The sequence below is a fragment of the Lepidochelys kempii genome, chromosome 16 (genome assembly GCF_965140265.1).
Source record: "Lepidochelys kempii isolate rLepKem1 chromosome 16, rLepKem1.hap2, whole genome shotgun sequence".
Classification (NCBI taxonomy): domain Eukaryota; kingdom Metazoa; phylum Chordata; order Testudines; family Cheloniidae; genus Lepidochelys; species Lepidochelys kempii.
The window spans coordinates 5,431,818-5,446,927 of record NC_133271.1 but is presented as its reverse complement, the minus strand read 5'-3'; the positions used below and the strand labels follow the sequence as shown (position 1 = coordinate 5,446,927).

Here is a 15,110-nt window from a genome sequence, read left to right as displayed (position 1 = left end):
TCTGTGCCTGACTCATTAATTCTGAATGCTTGGGGCTGACAGAACTAAGTCGTCCAGACACGATTTGTTCATGTTGGTGTTGGAGGAAACAAAAAGCCAGGAGGACTTTCTAAAATTTTTATCCACTCCACGTAAAAGCAGAAGGACACTGCAGCCAGAGTGGCTTTCCTTGGCTTATGCACAACCCAAATCAGACATAGACATACACTGATCATGGGAATTAAAGTCGGGATTTAAAGTATAATTCAAAGAATTCTCATCCTTAACTCTGTCCTCTGCACCCCTGGTCATTCTTTCCTCACCCACCCTCCTGTTAGAAGTAGAACATTCTGCTCTGGCTCACCTCCTGAAATGGGTCACGCCTTCTGTTATCCTGACCCACACTTCTCATGCAGCATTAATCCTCCTCTCCCCGTTGCTGCCCCATTTCAACATTTTGCACTCCCATTTATTCTAATGTTATCGTGCACTAGCTAAATCACTCTGTATTTGCTAATTATATCGGGAACATATTAAGCAAGGTTCTAACCTCTTGTGCCAATATTTAATGACTCAACCTTCAGAAGGGATATTGTTAGACGGCGTTTGCAGACTCTGAGGAAGCAAATGATAAATTCCCCCAAATCAAAGACTAAGCAAAGCCGTGGTGAAAGCCTCGAACCAATAACTATGTGGTTCAGAAGCATGATATCTTATAACCATCCTCCTCATCTCTGGTGTGCACAGAAAAGAAGTGCTTTCCTAGCTAATGATTACAGATGGACTTCAGCACAATAGAGCTGCATTATTCTCTTTTCCAGGGGTAAGATAAACTGCCAAGTGAATTGGAGATTAACTATCCAGATGAAAACAAATTCATTGCTATGCAACTGATAGGACTCAGGCATACCACGGCCTAGTTTAGGGCAGGGTGAAGTCAGGTTTGGATAGCTCTCTCAATGGCAAAATAATTTATTACCTGTATTCATGGCACTCTCTGTAAAAGGCCGCCTAACAATGGAGAAGCTTGGAGTCATTGTTCCTTTAGAAGGGCTCACCACTATAGCCCTCACGCCCCTGCCCCCATTTTCTCCCCCAACCCTCCTGGTGATGCACCAATAGGCCTCCCTGGTGCCCTTCCCACACCCCACTGTCTCTCTGATCACACAGGAAGAATGATGCGGGGGGAGGGGATGACCACCACCGTCAAATTAGCTATTCATGTTCCAGGCCCCCTTGCAAATCCTTAACTTCTTGTCTCTTTTTAATCTTTTTCTCTAGAGAAAGAAAAGATCAAAGGGCACGGGGCTGATGCTTTCTGAACTAGACACTTCTTGCCATGGGAAACAAGCGACAGAGGAGGGCTACACAAAGATGCACTGGGGATGGAAGGAGGCTTTCTTCTTGGGAAATCCTTTCTACAAGCCCTTCCCCACAACCTCTGAAAGCAAGCAGCAACCACCGAAACACTTACATCCCCAAGCCAGGCACTGAAAACAAAATGCCCAGTAGAATTTTTTTAAGGGGTCACTGATTAATAACTGTTTTCAGAGGAACAGCCGTGTTAGTCTGTATTCGCAAGAAGAAAAGGAGGACTTGTGGCACCTTAGGGTATGTCTACACTACGAAATTAGGTCGAATTTATAGAAGTTGGTTTTTTAGAAATCGGTTTTATATATTCGAGTGTGTGTGTCCCCACAGAAAATGCTCTAAGTGCATTAAGTGCATTAACTCGGCGGAGCACTTCCACAGTACCGAGGCAAGCGTCGACTTCCGGAGCGTTGCACTGTGGGTAGCTATCCCACAGTTCCCGCAGTCTCCGCTGCCCATTGGAATTCTGGGTTGAGATCCCAATGCCTGATGGGGCTAAAACATTGTCGCGGGTGGTTCTGGGTACATATCGTCAGGCCCCCGTTCCCTCCCTCCCCCCGTGAAAGCAAGGGCAGACAATCATTTCGCGCCTTTTTTCCTGAGTTACCTGTGCAGACGCCATACCACGGCAAGCATGGAGCCCGCTCAGGTAACCGTCACCCTATGTCTCCTGGGTGCTGGCAGACGCGGTACGGCATTGCTACACAGTAGCAGCAACCCCTTGCCTTGTGGCAGCAGACGGTACAGTACGACTGGTAGCCGTCATCGTCATGTCTGAGGTGCTCCTGGTCGCCTCTGTGAGGTCGATCAGGAGCGCCTGGGCAGACATGGGCGCAGGGACTAAATTTGGAGTGACTTGAGCAGGTCATTCTCTTTAGTCCTGCAGTCAGTCCTATTGAACCGTCTTATGGTGAGCGGGCAGGCGATACGGACTGCTAGCAGTCGTACTGTACCATCTTCTGCCGAGCAGCCATGAGATGTGGATGGCATGCAGTCCTTCTGCACCGTCTGCTGCCAGCCAAAGATGTAAAAGATAGATGGAGTGGATCAAAACAAGAAATAGACCAGATTTGCTTCCCCCCCTCCCCTGTCTAGGGGACTCATTCTTCTAGATCACACTGCAGTCACTTACAGAGAAGGTGCAGCGAGGTAAATCTAGCCATGTATCAATCAGAGGCCAGGCTAACCGTCTTGTTCCAATAACGACAATAACTTAGGTGCACCATTTCTTATTGGAACCCTCCGTAAAGTCCTGCCTGAAATACTCCTTGATGTAAAGCCACCCCCTTTGTTGATTTTAGCTCCCTGAAGCCAACCCTGTAAGTGCCCCTCCCAGCGTCAGAGCAATGGCAAACAATCGGGCATCTGAGAGTGCTGTCCAGAGCACTCACAATGGAGCACTCTGATGGGGCTAAAACATTGTCGCGGGTGGTTCTGGGTACGTGTCATCAGGCCCCCGTTCCCTCCCTCCCTCCGTGAAAGCAAGGGCAGACAATCGTTTCGCGCCTTTTTTCATGAGTTACCTGTGCAGACACCATACCACGGCAAGCATGGAGCCAGCTCAGGTAACCGTCACCCTATGTCTCCTGGGTGCTGGCAGACGCGGTACGGCTTTGCTGCACAGTAGCAGCAACCCATTGCCTTCTGGCAGCAGACGGTGCAATACGATTGGTAGTCGTCCTCGTCGTGTCCGAGGTGCTCCTGGCCACGTCGGCTGGGAGCGCCTGGGCAGACATGGGCGCAGGGACTAAATTTGGAGTGACTTGACCAGGTCATTCTCTTTAGTCCTGCAGTCCTATTGAACCGTCTTATGCTGAGCGGGCAGGCGATACGGACTGCTAGCAGTCGTACTGTACCATCTTCTGCCAGGCAGGCAAGAGATGAGGATTGCTAGCAGTTGTATTGTACCATCTTATGCCAGGCAGGCAAGAGATGAAGATGGCTAGCAGTCGTACTGTACCATCTTCTGCCAAGCAGCCATGAGATGTGGATGGCATGCAGTCCTTCTGCACCGTCTGCTGCCAGCCAAAGATGTAAAAGATAGATGGAGTGGGTCAGAACAAGAAATAGACCAGATTTGTTTTGTACTCTTTTTCCTCCTCCCCTGTCTAGATCACACTGCAGTCACTCACAGAGAAGGTGCAGCAAGGTAAATCTAGCCATGTATCAATCAGAGGCCAGGCTAACCTCCTTGTTCCAATAACAACGATAACTTAAGGTGCACCATTTCTTATTGGAACCCTCCGTGCAGTCCTGCCTGAAATACTCCTTGATGTACAGGCACACCCTTTGTTGATTTTAGCTCCCTGAAGCCAACCCTGTAAGCCGTGTCGTCAGTCGCCCCTCCCTCCGTCAGAGCAACGGCAGACAATCGTTCCGCGCCTTTTTTCTGTGCGGACGCCATACCAAGGCAAGCATGGAGGCCGCTGAGCTCATTTTGGCAATTAGGAGCACATCAACCACCACACGCATTATCCAGCAGTATATGCAGCACCAGAACATGGCAACGCGATACCGGGCGAGGAGGCGACGTCAGCGCGGTCCCGTGAGTGATCAGGACATGGACACAGATTTCTCTGAAAGCATGGGCCCTGACAATGCATGCATCATGGTGCTAATGGGGCAGGTTCATGCTGTGGAACGCCGATTCTGGGCTCGGGAAACAAGCACAGACTGGTGGGACCGTATAGTGTTGCAGGTCTGGGACGATTCCCAGTGGCTGCGAAACTTTCGCATGCGTAAGGGCACTTTCATGGAACTTTGTGACTTGCTTTCCCCTGCCCTGAAGCGCATGAATACCAGGATGAGAGCAGCCCTCACAGTTGAGAAGCGAGTGGCGATAGCCCTGTGGAAGCTTGCAACGCCAGACAGCTACCGGTCAGTTGGGAATCAATTTGGAGTGGGCAAATCTACTGTGGGGGCTGCTGTTATGCAAGTAGCTCACGCAATCAAAGATCTGCTGATATCAAGGGTAGTGACCCTGGGAAATGTGCAGGTCATAGTGGATGGCTTTGCTGCAATGGGATTCCCTAACTGTGGTGGGGCTATAGACGGAACCCATATCCCTATCTTGGCACCGGAGCACCAAGCCGCCGAGTACATAAACCGCAAGGGGGACTTTTCGATAGTGCTGCAAGCTCTGGTGGATCACAAGGGACGTTTTACCAACATCAACGTGGGATGGCCGGGAAAGGTGCATGATGCTCGCATCTTCAGGAACTCTGGTCTGTTTCAAAAGCTGCAGGAAGGGACTTTATTCCCAGACCAGAAAATAACTGTTGGGGATGTTGAAATGCCTATATGTATCCTTGGGGACCCAGCCTACCCCTTAATGCCATGGCTCATGAAGCCGTACACAGGCAGCCTGGACAGTAGTCAGGAGCTGTTCAACTACAGGCTGAGCAAGTGCAGAATGGTGGTAGAATGTGCTTTTGGACGTTTAAAGGCGCGTTGGCGCAGTTTACTGACTCGCTTAGACCTCAGCGAAACCAATATTCCCACTGTTATTACTGCTTGCTGTGTGCTCCACAATATCTGTGAGAGTAAGGGGGAGACGTTTATGGCGGGGTGGGAGGCTGAGGCAAATCGCCTAGCTGCTGGTTACGCGCAGCCAGACACCAGGGCGGTTAGAAGAGCACAGGAGGGCGCGGTACGCATCAGAGAAGCTTTGAAAACCAGTTTCATGACTGGCCAGGCTACGGTGTGAAAGTTCTGTTTGTTTCTCCTTGATGAAACCCCCCGCCCCTTGGTTCACTCTACTTCCCTGTAAGCTAACCACCCTCCCCTCCTCCCTTTAATCACCGCTTGCAGAGGCAATAAAGTCATTGCTGCTTCACAGTCATGCATTCGTTATTCATTCATCACACAAATAGGGAGATGACTACCAAGGTATCCCAGGAGGGGTGGTGGAGGAGGGAAGGAAAATGCCACACAGCACTTTAAGCACAGCACTTTAAAAGTTTACAACTTTAAAATTTATTGAATGACAGCCTTCTTTTTTTGGGGCAATCCTCTGTGGTGGAGTGGCTGGTTGGCCGGAGGCCCCCCCACCGCGTTCTTGGGCGTCTGGGTGTGGAGGCTATGGAACTTGGGGAGGAGGGCAGTTGGTTCCAGAGGGGCAGCAGTGGCAGTCTGTGCTCCAGCTGCCTTTGCTGCAGCTCAACCATACACTGGAGCATTCTGGTTTGGTCCTGCAGCAGCCTCAGCATTGAATCCTGCCTCCTCTCATCACGCTGCCGCCACATTTGAGCTTCAGCCCTGTCTTCAGCCCGCCACTTACTCTCTTCAGCCCTCCACCTCCCCTCCCGGTCATTTTGTGCTTTCCTGCACTCTGACATTATTTGCCTCCACGCATTCCTCTGTGCTCTGTCAGTGTGGGAGGACAGCATGAGCTCGGAGAACATTTCATCGCGAGTGCGTTTTTTTTTCTTTCTAAGCTTCACTAGCCTCTGGGAAGGAGAAGATCCTGTGATCATTGAAACACATGCAGCTGGTGGAGAAAAAAAAAGGGACAGCGGTATTTAAAAAGACACATTTTATAAAACAGTCGCTACACTCTTTCAGGGTAAACCTTGCTGTTAACATTACATACATAGCACATGTGCTTTCGTTACAAGGTCGCATTTTGCCTCCTCCCACCGCGTGACTACCCCCTCAACCTTCCCCCCTCCCTGTGGCTAACAGCGGGGAACATTTCTGTTCAGCCACAGGCAAACAGCACAGCAGGAACGGGCACCTCTGAGTGTCCCTGAAGAAAAGCACTCTATTTCAACCAGGTGACCATGAATTATATCTCACTCTCCTGAGGATAACACAGAGAGATAAAGAACGGATTTTGGTTGAATGCCAGCAAACATACACTGCAATGCTTTGTTCTACAGTGATTCCCGAGTACGTGTTACTGGCCTGGAGTGGTAAAGTGTCCTACCATGAAGGACGAAATAAGGCTGCCCTCCCCAGAAACCTTTTGCAAAGGCTTTAGGACTACATCTAGGAGAACCGCAAATGCCAGGGCAAAGTAATCCTTTCACATGCTTGCTTTTAAACCATGTATAGCATTTTAAAAGGTACACTCACCAGAGGTCCCTTCTCCGCCTGCTGGGTCCAGGAGGCAGCCTTGGGTGGGTTCGGGGGGTACTGGCTCCAGGTCTAGGGTGAGAAACAGTTCCTGGCTGTCGGGAAAACCGGTTTCTCCGCTTGCTTGCTGTGAGCTATCTACAACCTCCTCCTCCTCCTCATCTTCTTCGTCCCCAAAACCTGCTTCTGTATTGCCTCCATCTCCATTGAAGGAGTCAAAGAACACGGCTGGGGTAGTGGTGGCTGAACCCCCTAAAATGGCATGCAGCTCATCATAGAAGCGGCATGTTTGGGGCTCTGACCCAGAGCGGCTGTTCGCCTCTCTGGTTTTCTGGTAGGCTTGCCTCAGCTCCTTCAGTTTCACGCGGCACTGCTTCGGGTCCCTGTTATGGCCTCTGTCCTTCATGCCCTGGGAGATTTTGACAAAGGTTTTGGCATTTCGAAAACTGGAACGGAGTTCTGATAGCACGGATTCCTCTCCCCAAACAGCGATCAGATCCCGTACCTCCCGTTCGGTCCATGCTGGAGCTCTTTTGCGATTCTGGGACTCCATCATGGTCACCTGTGCTGATGAGCTCTGCATGGTCACCTGCAGCTTGCCACGCTGGCCAAACAGGAAATGAGATTCAAAAGTTTGCAGTTCTTTTCCTGTCTACCTGGCCAGTGCATCTGAGTTGAGAGTGCTGTCCAGAGCGGTCAGAATGGAGCACTCTGGGATAGCTCCCGGAGGCCAATACCATCGAATTGTGTCCACAGTACCCCAAATTCGAGCCGGGAACGTCGATTTAAGCGCTAATCCACTTGTCAGGGGTGGAGTAAGGAAATCGATTTTAAGAGCCCTTTAAGTCGAAATAAAGGGCTTCACTGTGTGGACGGGTGCAGGTTTAAATCGATTTAACGTTGCTAAATTCGACCTAAAGTCCTAGTGTAGACCAGGGCTTAGAGACTAACCAATTTATTTGGACTCCAAAGGTGCAGCTGAGATGTTCAGGGAAATTCAGAGGGTGGGCTGTCTGGCCCAAGGGCAGGCTGGGGCTGTGTCAAACAGCAACCAACACTCCATGGCTAGGTGTTACAGCAAGGACATTAGGCTGGATTCAGAGCCTCCGCTCTACACTTCCTGCTTCTTCTGAGTTTAGAACAGACCCTTGGGAAGAAATTTTCACAGGGAGGAGGAATGGGCACACCCACAAAAATGTAGACACACCCCTTCTTCCCCCAAACTTACAACACCAGCACTGATGCAAAGCAAAGAAAGCAAGGGTGAGCGTGCAGGCACCTCTGCATGCCATGCCCAGACCTGGGCACGCCAACGCAGGGCTTCATCACCACAACAGGCACCTGTACTTTGTCGCTGTACTGTAGTATTACCATGGTGGGCCTTTATTTATTTTTAAGGCATGCTATAAGAGAGCCGATAGTACTTATGGGCCACACGTTCCCCACCAGCACGAACAGCCAGGATGGAGGGGAGCTGAAAGGGCCAATCTCATGGAGACAGGGGAAGAATGCAAGGAAGGCAAGGCGGCTATGCAGTATGCTTCCACCTTCACCTAGCCACAAGTGCTGTGATGAAGCCCTGTACCCTTGGCTGTGTCAGGGGAAAGCTGCTCTTTGCAGTATGTTTCCCTTGAACTCCATAAGAATTACGAGACATGATAAGGACCATTGACTATTCCCCTCTACAGCTTTTAAACACTCAATAAGGGGGCTGAGAGCAACAAAAGGAAATGCCTCAGAGCAGGTGTTGGGGCTGGGAGACCCACAGATGCAGGGTCCTGCCACACAGAAGACCAAGGATCTATAAGTTTCTCTCCCAGGGTGTCCTGGATTTTGAACCTTTTTGGCCCCAGCTGTTTGCCGTCCTGCCCAGCTGCTTACCTCACTTCTGCAAAGGGGAGATGTGGCGAGGCGGCAGAAATCCAGGTATTGTGGATTTGCCCCAAATTAAGGATGTTACTCACCTTTTGTAACCTTTGTTCTTCGAGATGTGTTGCTCATGTCCATTCCATTCTACGTACGTGTGTGCCCACATGCACACTTGTCGGAGATTTCTGCCATAGCGGTATCCGTAGGGTCGGTCATGGTGCCCCCTTGAGTGCCACGCTCATGTGTTGGCATATAAAGCGCTGCCGACCCTATGCTCTCTTGGTTCCTTCTTGCCGGTAACTCTGACACAGGGGTAGGAGGGCAGGTAATGGAATGGACATGAGCAACACATTTCAAAGAACAAATGGTATTCTATTATTGTTTAACAGTGCGATCAAAACTGCGATTAATCGTGATTAATTTTTTAATCTCATGATTAATTGCAATTAATTTCTTTAATTGGTTGACAGCCCTAACACAAAATGATGGGTTCTAAATTAGCCGTAACCGTTCAAGAAAGAGATCTTGGAATCATTGTGGCTAGTTCTCTGAAAACATCTGCTCCATGTGAAGTGGCAGACAAAAAAGCTAACAATGTTAGGAACCATTAGGAAAGAGATACATAATAAGACAGTACATATCATAATGCCACTATATAAATCCATGGTCACCCAATGAAATTAATAGGCAACAGGTTTAAAACAAAGAAAAAAAGTACTTCTTCACACAATGGACAGTCAGCCTGTGGAACTCATTGCCAGGGGATGTTGTGAAGGCCAAAATTATAACTGGGTTAAAAAAAGAAGTAGATAAGTTCATGGAGGATAGGTCCATCAGTGACTATTAGCCAAGATGGTCATGGATGCATCCCATGTTCTGGGTGCCCCTAAGCCTCTGACGGCCAGAAGCTGGGACTGGATGACATGGGATGGATCACCCAATAATTGCCCTGTTCTGTTCATTCCCTCAGAAGCTCCTGGGACTGGATGACATGGGATGGATCACCCAATAATTGCCCTGTTCTGTTCATTCCCTCAGAAGCTCCTGGCACTGGCCATTGTTGGAAGACATTCTTATGTTCTTAGAAACTCCCTAATTGGTGTTCTGGTGGGGGTGCAGGTCCTTTCCCCATTCTGCAGAAGCAGGAATGTATCTCTGGGCCCACTGTTGTGTCTCATTCTGGGCTAGAGATGCTCCCCTGAGCTTATTGTTGTAACAACCAGGCAAGGTACTAACAAACTTCAACAGGACTTTATCCTTAAAGTGGAAACCTCTTTACCAAGCTGCTGCTGCACCCTCAGTAGCTCTCACTCAGCCTCTTCAACTCCCCTGCCTCCTTCCTGATTCCTGGTCTTTCAGACTCCCAACAGCCATTGCTCCCAGTTCTAATAATTACAAGCAACATCAAAACACCACAATTATGTTAGTGTGCTCCTTGGGTTCAGTCATACACAAGGCATTAGGAGGGCTCAGGCTGGTTTTATGTATTTGATGTTCCAACATGTTGGGTCCAGCCCTGCACCTATTTTTGTCAATGGCAAAATTCCCATTGACCTCAATGGTATAGGACCAAATGCATTGGCTAAACCCCTACCGGGAAAAGGCAGATGCCAGGATACTAGGATTCATGCTATACAACCTGCTCAGAACATGCTGAAGTTCACCCCCGTTACAGTTAGAGGGGGCATCATTCCCAGTTCAGATGTAGAGATGAAACCTGTTTAGCTCCATGCTCTTACAGCCTCCTGTCCCAACTATCTTATGCAGTATCTTCTAATTCAGCAGACTGGTTTCAGAGTAGCAGCTGTGTTAGTTTGTATTCGCGAAAACAACAGGATGACTTCTGGCACCTTAGAGACTAACCACTTTATTTGAGCATAAGTTTTCGTGAGCTACATCTCACTTCATTGGATGCATTCAGTGGAAAATACAGTGGGGAGATTTATATACACACAGAACATGAAAAAATGGGTATGATCATACACACTGTAAGGAGAGTGATCACTTAAGATGAGCTAATACCAGCAGGAGAGCAGGGGGATGGAGGGGGAGAAAACCTTTTGTAGTGATAATCAAGGTGGGCCATTTCCAGCAGTTAACAAGAATGTCTGAGGAACAGTGGAGGGTGGGGGGTGGGTGGGAATAAACATGGGGAAATAGTTTTACTTTGTGTAATGACCCAACCACTCCCAGTCTCTATTCAAGCCTAAATTAATTGTATCCAGTGTGCAAATTAATTCCAATTCAACAGTCTCTCGTTGGAGTCTGTTTTTGAAGTCTTTTTGTTGTAATATTGCGACCTATAGGTCTGAAATCGAGTGACCAGAGAGATTGAAGTGTTCTCTGACTGGTTTTTGAATGTTATAATTCTTGACGTCTGATTTGTGTCCATTTATTCTTTTACGGAGAGACTGTCCAGTTCGACCAATGTACATGGCAGAGGGGCATTGCTGGCACATGATGGCATATAACACATTGGTAGATGTGCAGGTGAACGAGCCTCTGATAGTGTGGCTGATGTGATTAGGCCCTATGATGGTGTCCCCTGAATAGATATGTGGACACAGTTGGCAATGGGCTTTGTTGCAAGGATAGGTTCCTGGGTTAGTGGTTCTGTTGTGTGGTATGTGGTTGCTGGTGAGTATTTGCTTCAGGTTGGGGGGCTGTCTGTAGGCAAGGACTGGCCTGTCTCCCAAGATTTGTGAGAGCGATGGGTCGTCCTTCAGGATAGGTTGTAGATCCTTGATGATGCATTGGAGAGGTTTTAGTTGGGGGCTGAAGGTGATGGCTAGTGGTGTTCTGTTATTTTCTCGGTTGGGCCTGTCCTGTAGTAGGTGACTTCTGGGTACTCTTCTGGCTCTGTCAATCTGTTTCTTCACTTCAGCAGGTGGGTATTGTAGTTGTAAGAATGCTTGATAGAGATCTTGTAGGTGTTTCTCTCTGTCTGAGGGGTTGGAACAAATGTGGTTGTATCGTAGAGCTTGGCTGTAGACGATGGATCGTGTGCTGTGGCCAGGGTGAAAGCTGGAGGCATGTAGGTAGGAATAGCGGTCAGTAGGTTTCTGGTATAGGGTGGTGTTTATGTGACCATCGCTTATTAGCACAGTAGTGTCCAGGAAGTGGATCTCTTGTGTGGACTGGTCCAGGCTGAGGTTGATGGTGGGATGGAAATTGTTGAAATTATGGTGGAATTCCTCAAGGGCTTCTTTTCCATGGGTCCAGATGATGAAGATGTCATCAAAATAGCGCAAGTAGAGTAGGGGCATTAGGGGACGAGAGCTGAGGAAGCGTTGTTCTAAGTCAGCCATAAAAATGTTGGCATACTGTGGGGCCATGCGGGTACCCATAGCAGTGCCGCTGATTTGAAGGTATACATTATCCCCAAATGTGTAATAGTTATGGGTGAGGACAAAGTCACAAAAGTTCAGCCAGCAGGTTTGCCGTGACATTATCGGGGATACTGTTCCTGACGGCTTGTAGTCCATCTTTGTGTGGAATGTTGGTGTAGAGGGCTTCTACATCCATCGTGGCTAGGATGGTGTTTTCAGAAAGATCACCGATGGATTATAGTTTCCTAAGGAAGTCAGTTGTGTCTCGAAGATAGCTGGGAGTGCTCGTAGCATAGGGCCTGAGTACCCGCATGGCCCCACAGTATGCCAACATTTTTATGGCTGACTTAGAACAACGCTTCCTCAGCTCTCTTCCCCTAATGCCCCTACTCTACTTGCGCTATACTGATGACATCTTCATCATCTGGACCCATGGAAAAGAAGCCCTTGAGGAATTCCACCATGAATTGAATTCTCAGGCCCAACCGAGAAAATAACAGAACACCACTAACCATCACCTTCAGCCCCCAACTAAAACCTCTCCAACGCATCATCAAGGATCTACAACCTATCCTGAAGGACGACCCATCGCTCTCACAAATCTTGGGAGACAGGCCAGTCCTTGTCTACAGACAGCCCCCCAACCTGAAGCAAATACTCACCAGCAACCACACACCACACAATAGAACCACTAACCCAGGAACCAATCCTTGCAACAAAGCCCATTGCCAACTGTGTCCACATATCTATTCAGGGGACACCATCATAGGGCCTAATCACATCAGCCACACTATCAGAGGCTCGTTCACCTGCACATCTACCAATGTGATATATGCCATCATGTGCCAGCAATGCCCCTCTGCCATGTAGATTGGTCGAACTGGACAGTCTCTCCGTAAAAGAAAAAATGGACACAAATCAGACGTCAAGAATTATAACATTCAAAAACCAGTCAGAGAACACTTCAATCTCTCTGGTTACTCGATTTCAGACCTATAGGTCGCAATATTACAACAAAAAGACTTCAAAAACAGACTCCAATGAGAGACTGTTGAATTGGAATTAATTTGCACACTGGATACAATTAACTTAGGCTTGAATAGAGACTGGGAGTGGATGAGTGATTACACAAAGTAAAACTATTTCCCCATGTTTATTCCCCCCTCCACTGTTCCTCAGACGTTCTTGATAACTGCTGGAAATGGCCCACCTTGATTATCACTGCAAAAGGTTTTCTCCCCCTCCCTTCCTCCCCCCCCCCCCGCTCTCCTGCTGGTAATAGCTCATCTTAAGTGATCACTCTCCTTACAGTGTGTATGATCATACCCATTTTTTCATGTTCTGTGTGTATATAAATCTCCCCACTGTATTTTCCACTGAATGCATCCAATGAAGTGAGCTGTAGTTCACGAAAGCTTATGCTCAACTAAATTGGTTAGTCTCTAAGGTGCCAGAAGTCCTCCTCTTCTTTTTGTGAGACCAGACTAGAGACTATACTGTGTTAGATTGTACGTCCCTCGAGGCTGGGAAAGTGTCACCCACATCCATGGATCTATAGCCAGAGCAAGCTGTAGTTATTAACAAGAACTGAACTAACTGAAAGTGAACCTGTGGCCCTTTTTGATCTGCTGGTTTAGAAGCTGGGTTTAACTGCTGTAGATTTTAAGCATGTGTTTCCTCAGTAGATGCAACAAATGCTGAAGCTCCCCTGAGCAAAGACAACAGCTGCCCCTACTCAGCCTTCTAATACTTGAGCTACTTTCACCAACACCCCCCTCCCCCAACAAAGGAGCACAAGGGTTTTCCTATTATTGTAGTAGCTAAGTGTTTGTGCTGAAAGAAAAATTAAAACTGCCTTGGAAAGAGATGCCAAATTAGCACAAGTCACTTACAAACAAAAATGCAGAAATTCTCCAGTAAAAAGATAAAATCCAGCTCAATGTGTTAGTAAATTAACCATTAGTCTGAGGTGATGGCAGGCGCAGTATCTGACGTCCGTCTCCCATGGGTGTATAAATGTATGATTCTTATAAGTCATGCTTTCAGAGTATTTCCACTGGGCACAAAACAAGCAGAAAATGCCTCCATCCTAAACTAGTCAAAGACTATGCATCCGATGAAGTGAGCTGTAGCTCACGAAAGCTCATGCTCAAATAAATTGGTTAGTCTCTAAGGTGCCACAAGTCCTCCTTTTCTTTTTGCGAATTCAGACTAACACGGCTGTTACTCTGAAACTAGTCAAAGACTGTAAGTTTAATTAAACCATAAAGACCTTCTCAGTTTTTCCTTAGATGGCAAAATCTCTCTCCCACTTCAAGTTTGACCTGTAACATAAACTCTTGTGCCACTCCTGGGTCCCTCTTGAGCAGTGACCAACAAATCTGCTAAACTGAGGAGTGATATTGTAAAATAGACAACTGTCCAATGGGAATAAGCATGGACACTCAGATGTCTGTCTACCAGCGACCTAGACAAGGATTTTCATGCAGGTCTCCTATAAAAAACTTTACAAGTGCTAAGTATTCTATGTTTAGCATCTCTCCTCCCTACCGATAACTCAGTGTTTGTCCCCAATATGTCCATACATACAGGGAAAGAACCTTAGTGGTCCATAAGTACTTTTGATGGATGATTGTCCATCAAAAGTATTTGATTAGCAATTTGCCTTTTGAGATAAAGAGGGCATTAAAACAAGTACATTAAGCACATTATGCCATGTAGCATCTATCCAGCACTCAGATACTGTAGCAGTTAGTGCTATAGAAAACCCAAAGAGGAACAGAGAGACAGAATCTCCTGGTCACCTTACTTAACAACTAAGGTTGTTTTCCCAGCTTAGTAAAAACTCCCATACAACACTGTTATAGGTCAGTGTGAGTTGGATCCTGGCAACTGGGTTGCCATTATGGTGATGATCTGCAGAACGAGAGGAGCTGGATGAATACTGTAAAGAGATGTCCTTTTTTTAAAACAAAAACTTATGAATTCACTTTCACAGAATCATAGAAGATTAGGGTTCAAAGACACACTAGTTGTGTCTGCACTCCTTTTATGTCTTTCCATCTCTAACAAACTAGTTTACTGGAAGGAATGTACCCACACAATGAATTTTAAGAAAATTCTGGAGAATATTCCCAGAAATTGAATTTTGAGATTGTAAATATGAAAATATGCTTTGGAAACCTGGTTCTAACCGTTCTTCTCAAGTAATCAGGGAACAGAAACATACCAATAAAACAATTCAGCAAGCCAAATTTCAAAATACTCCAATGAACTTTTTGGGCCAATATACAGACCATGCACTATTGATTAGACTGGAATTTTCAAAGGACCCTAAAGGAGTTTTATGCTCAAATCCCATTGAAATGCAGTGTGAATTGGAATTGTAACTTTCACAGATGCCTTCAAAGACACCAGACTGAAAATCTTCAGCAAATAATTTCAAGTCGTATACAAATTACTGAATGAAGGAAAACTACAAGCAGT

General features: G+C 47.2%; 1 protein-coding gene across 13 annotated transcripts in view; it reads right to left on the bottom strand.

Moving 5' to 3' along the window:
• EXD3 (exonuclease 3'-5' domain containing 3) overlaps positions 1-15,110 on the bottom strand; it is a 616,706-nt gene that overhangs the window by 301,908 nt on the left and 299,688 nt on the right. Inside the window, exon 20 of one of the 13 annotated variants that reach the window (XM_073314586.1) lies at positions 5,320-5,839. The exons of the other annotated variants lie outside the window; for them this stretch is intronic. Within the exon in view, the coding sequence (XP_073170687.1) occupies positions 5,822-5,839 (18 nt within the window). The 3' untranslated portion in view covers positions 5,320-5,821. Of the gene's footprint in view, positions 1-5,319; positions 5,840-15,110 lie in introns of those variants that run through there. 13 annotated transcript variants of the gene reach the window in all.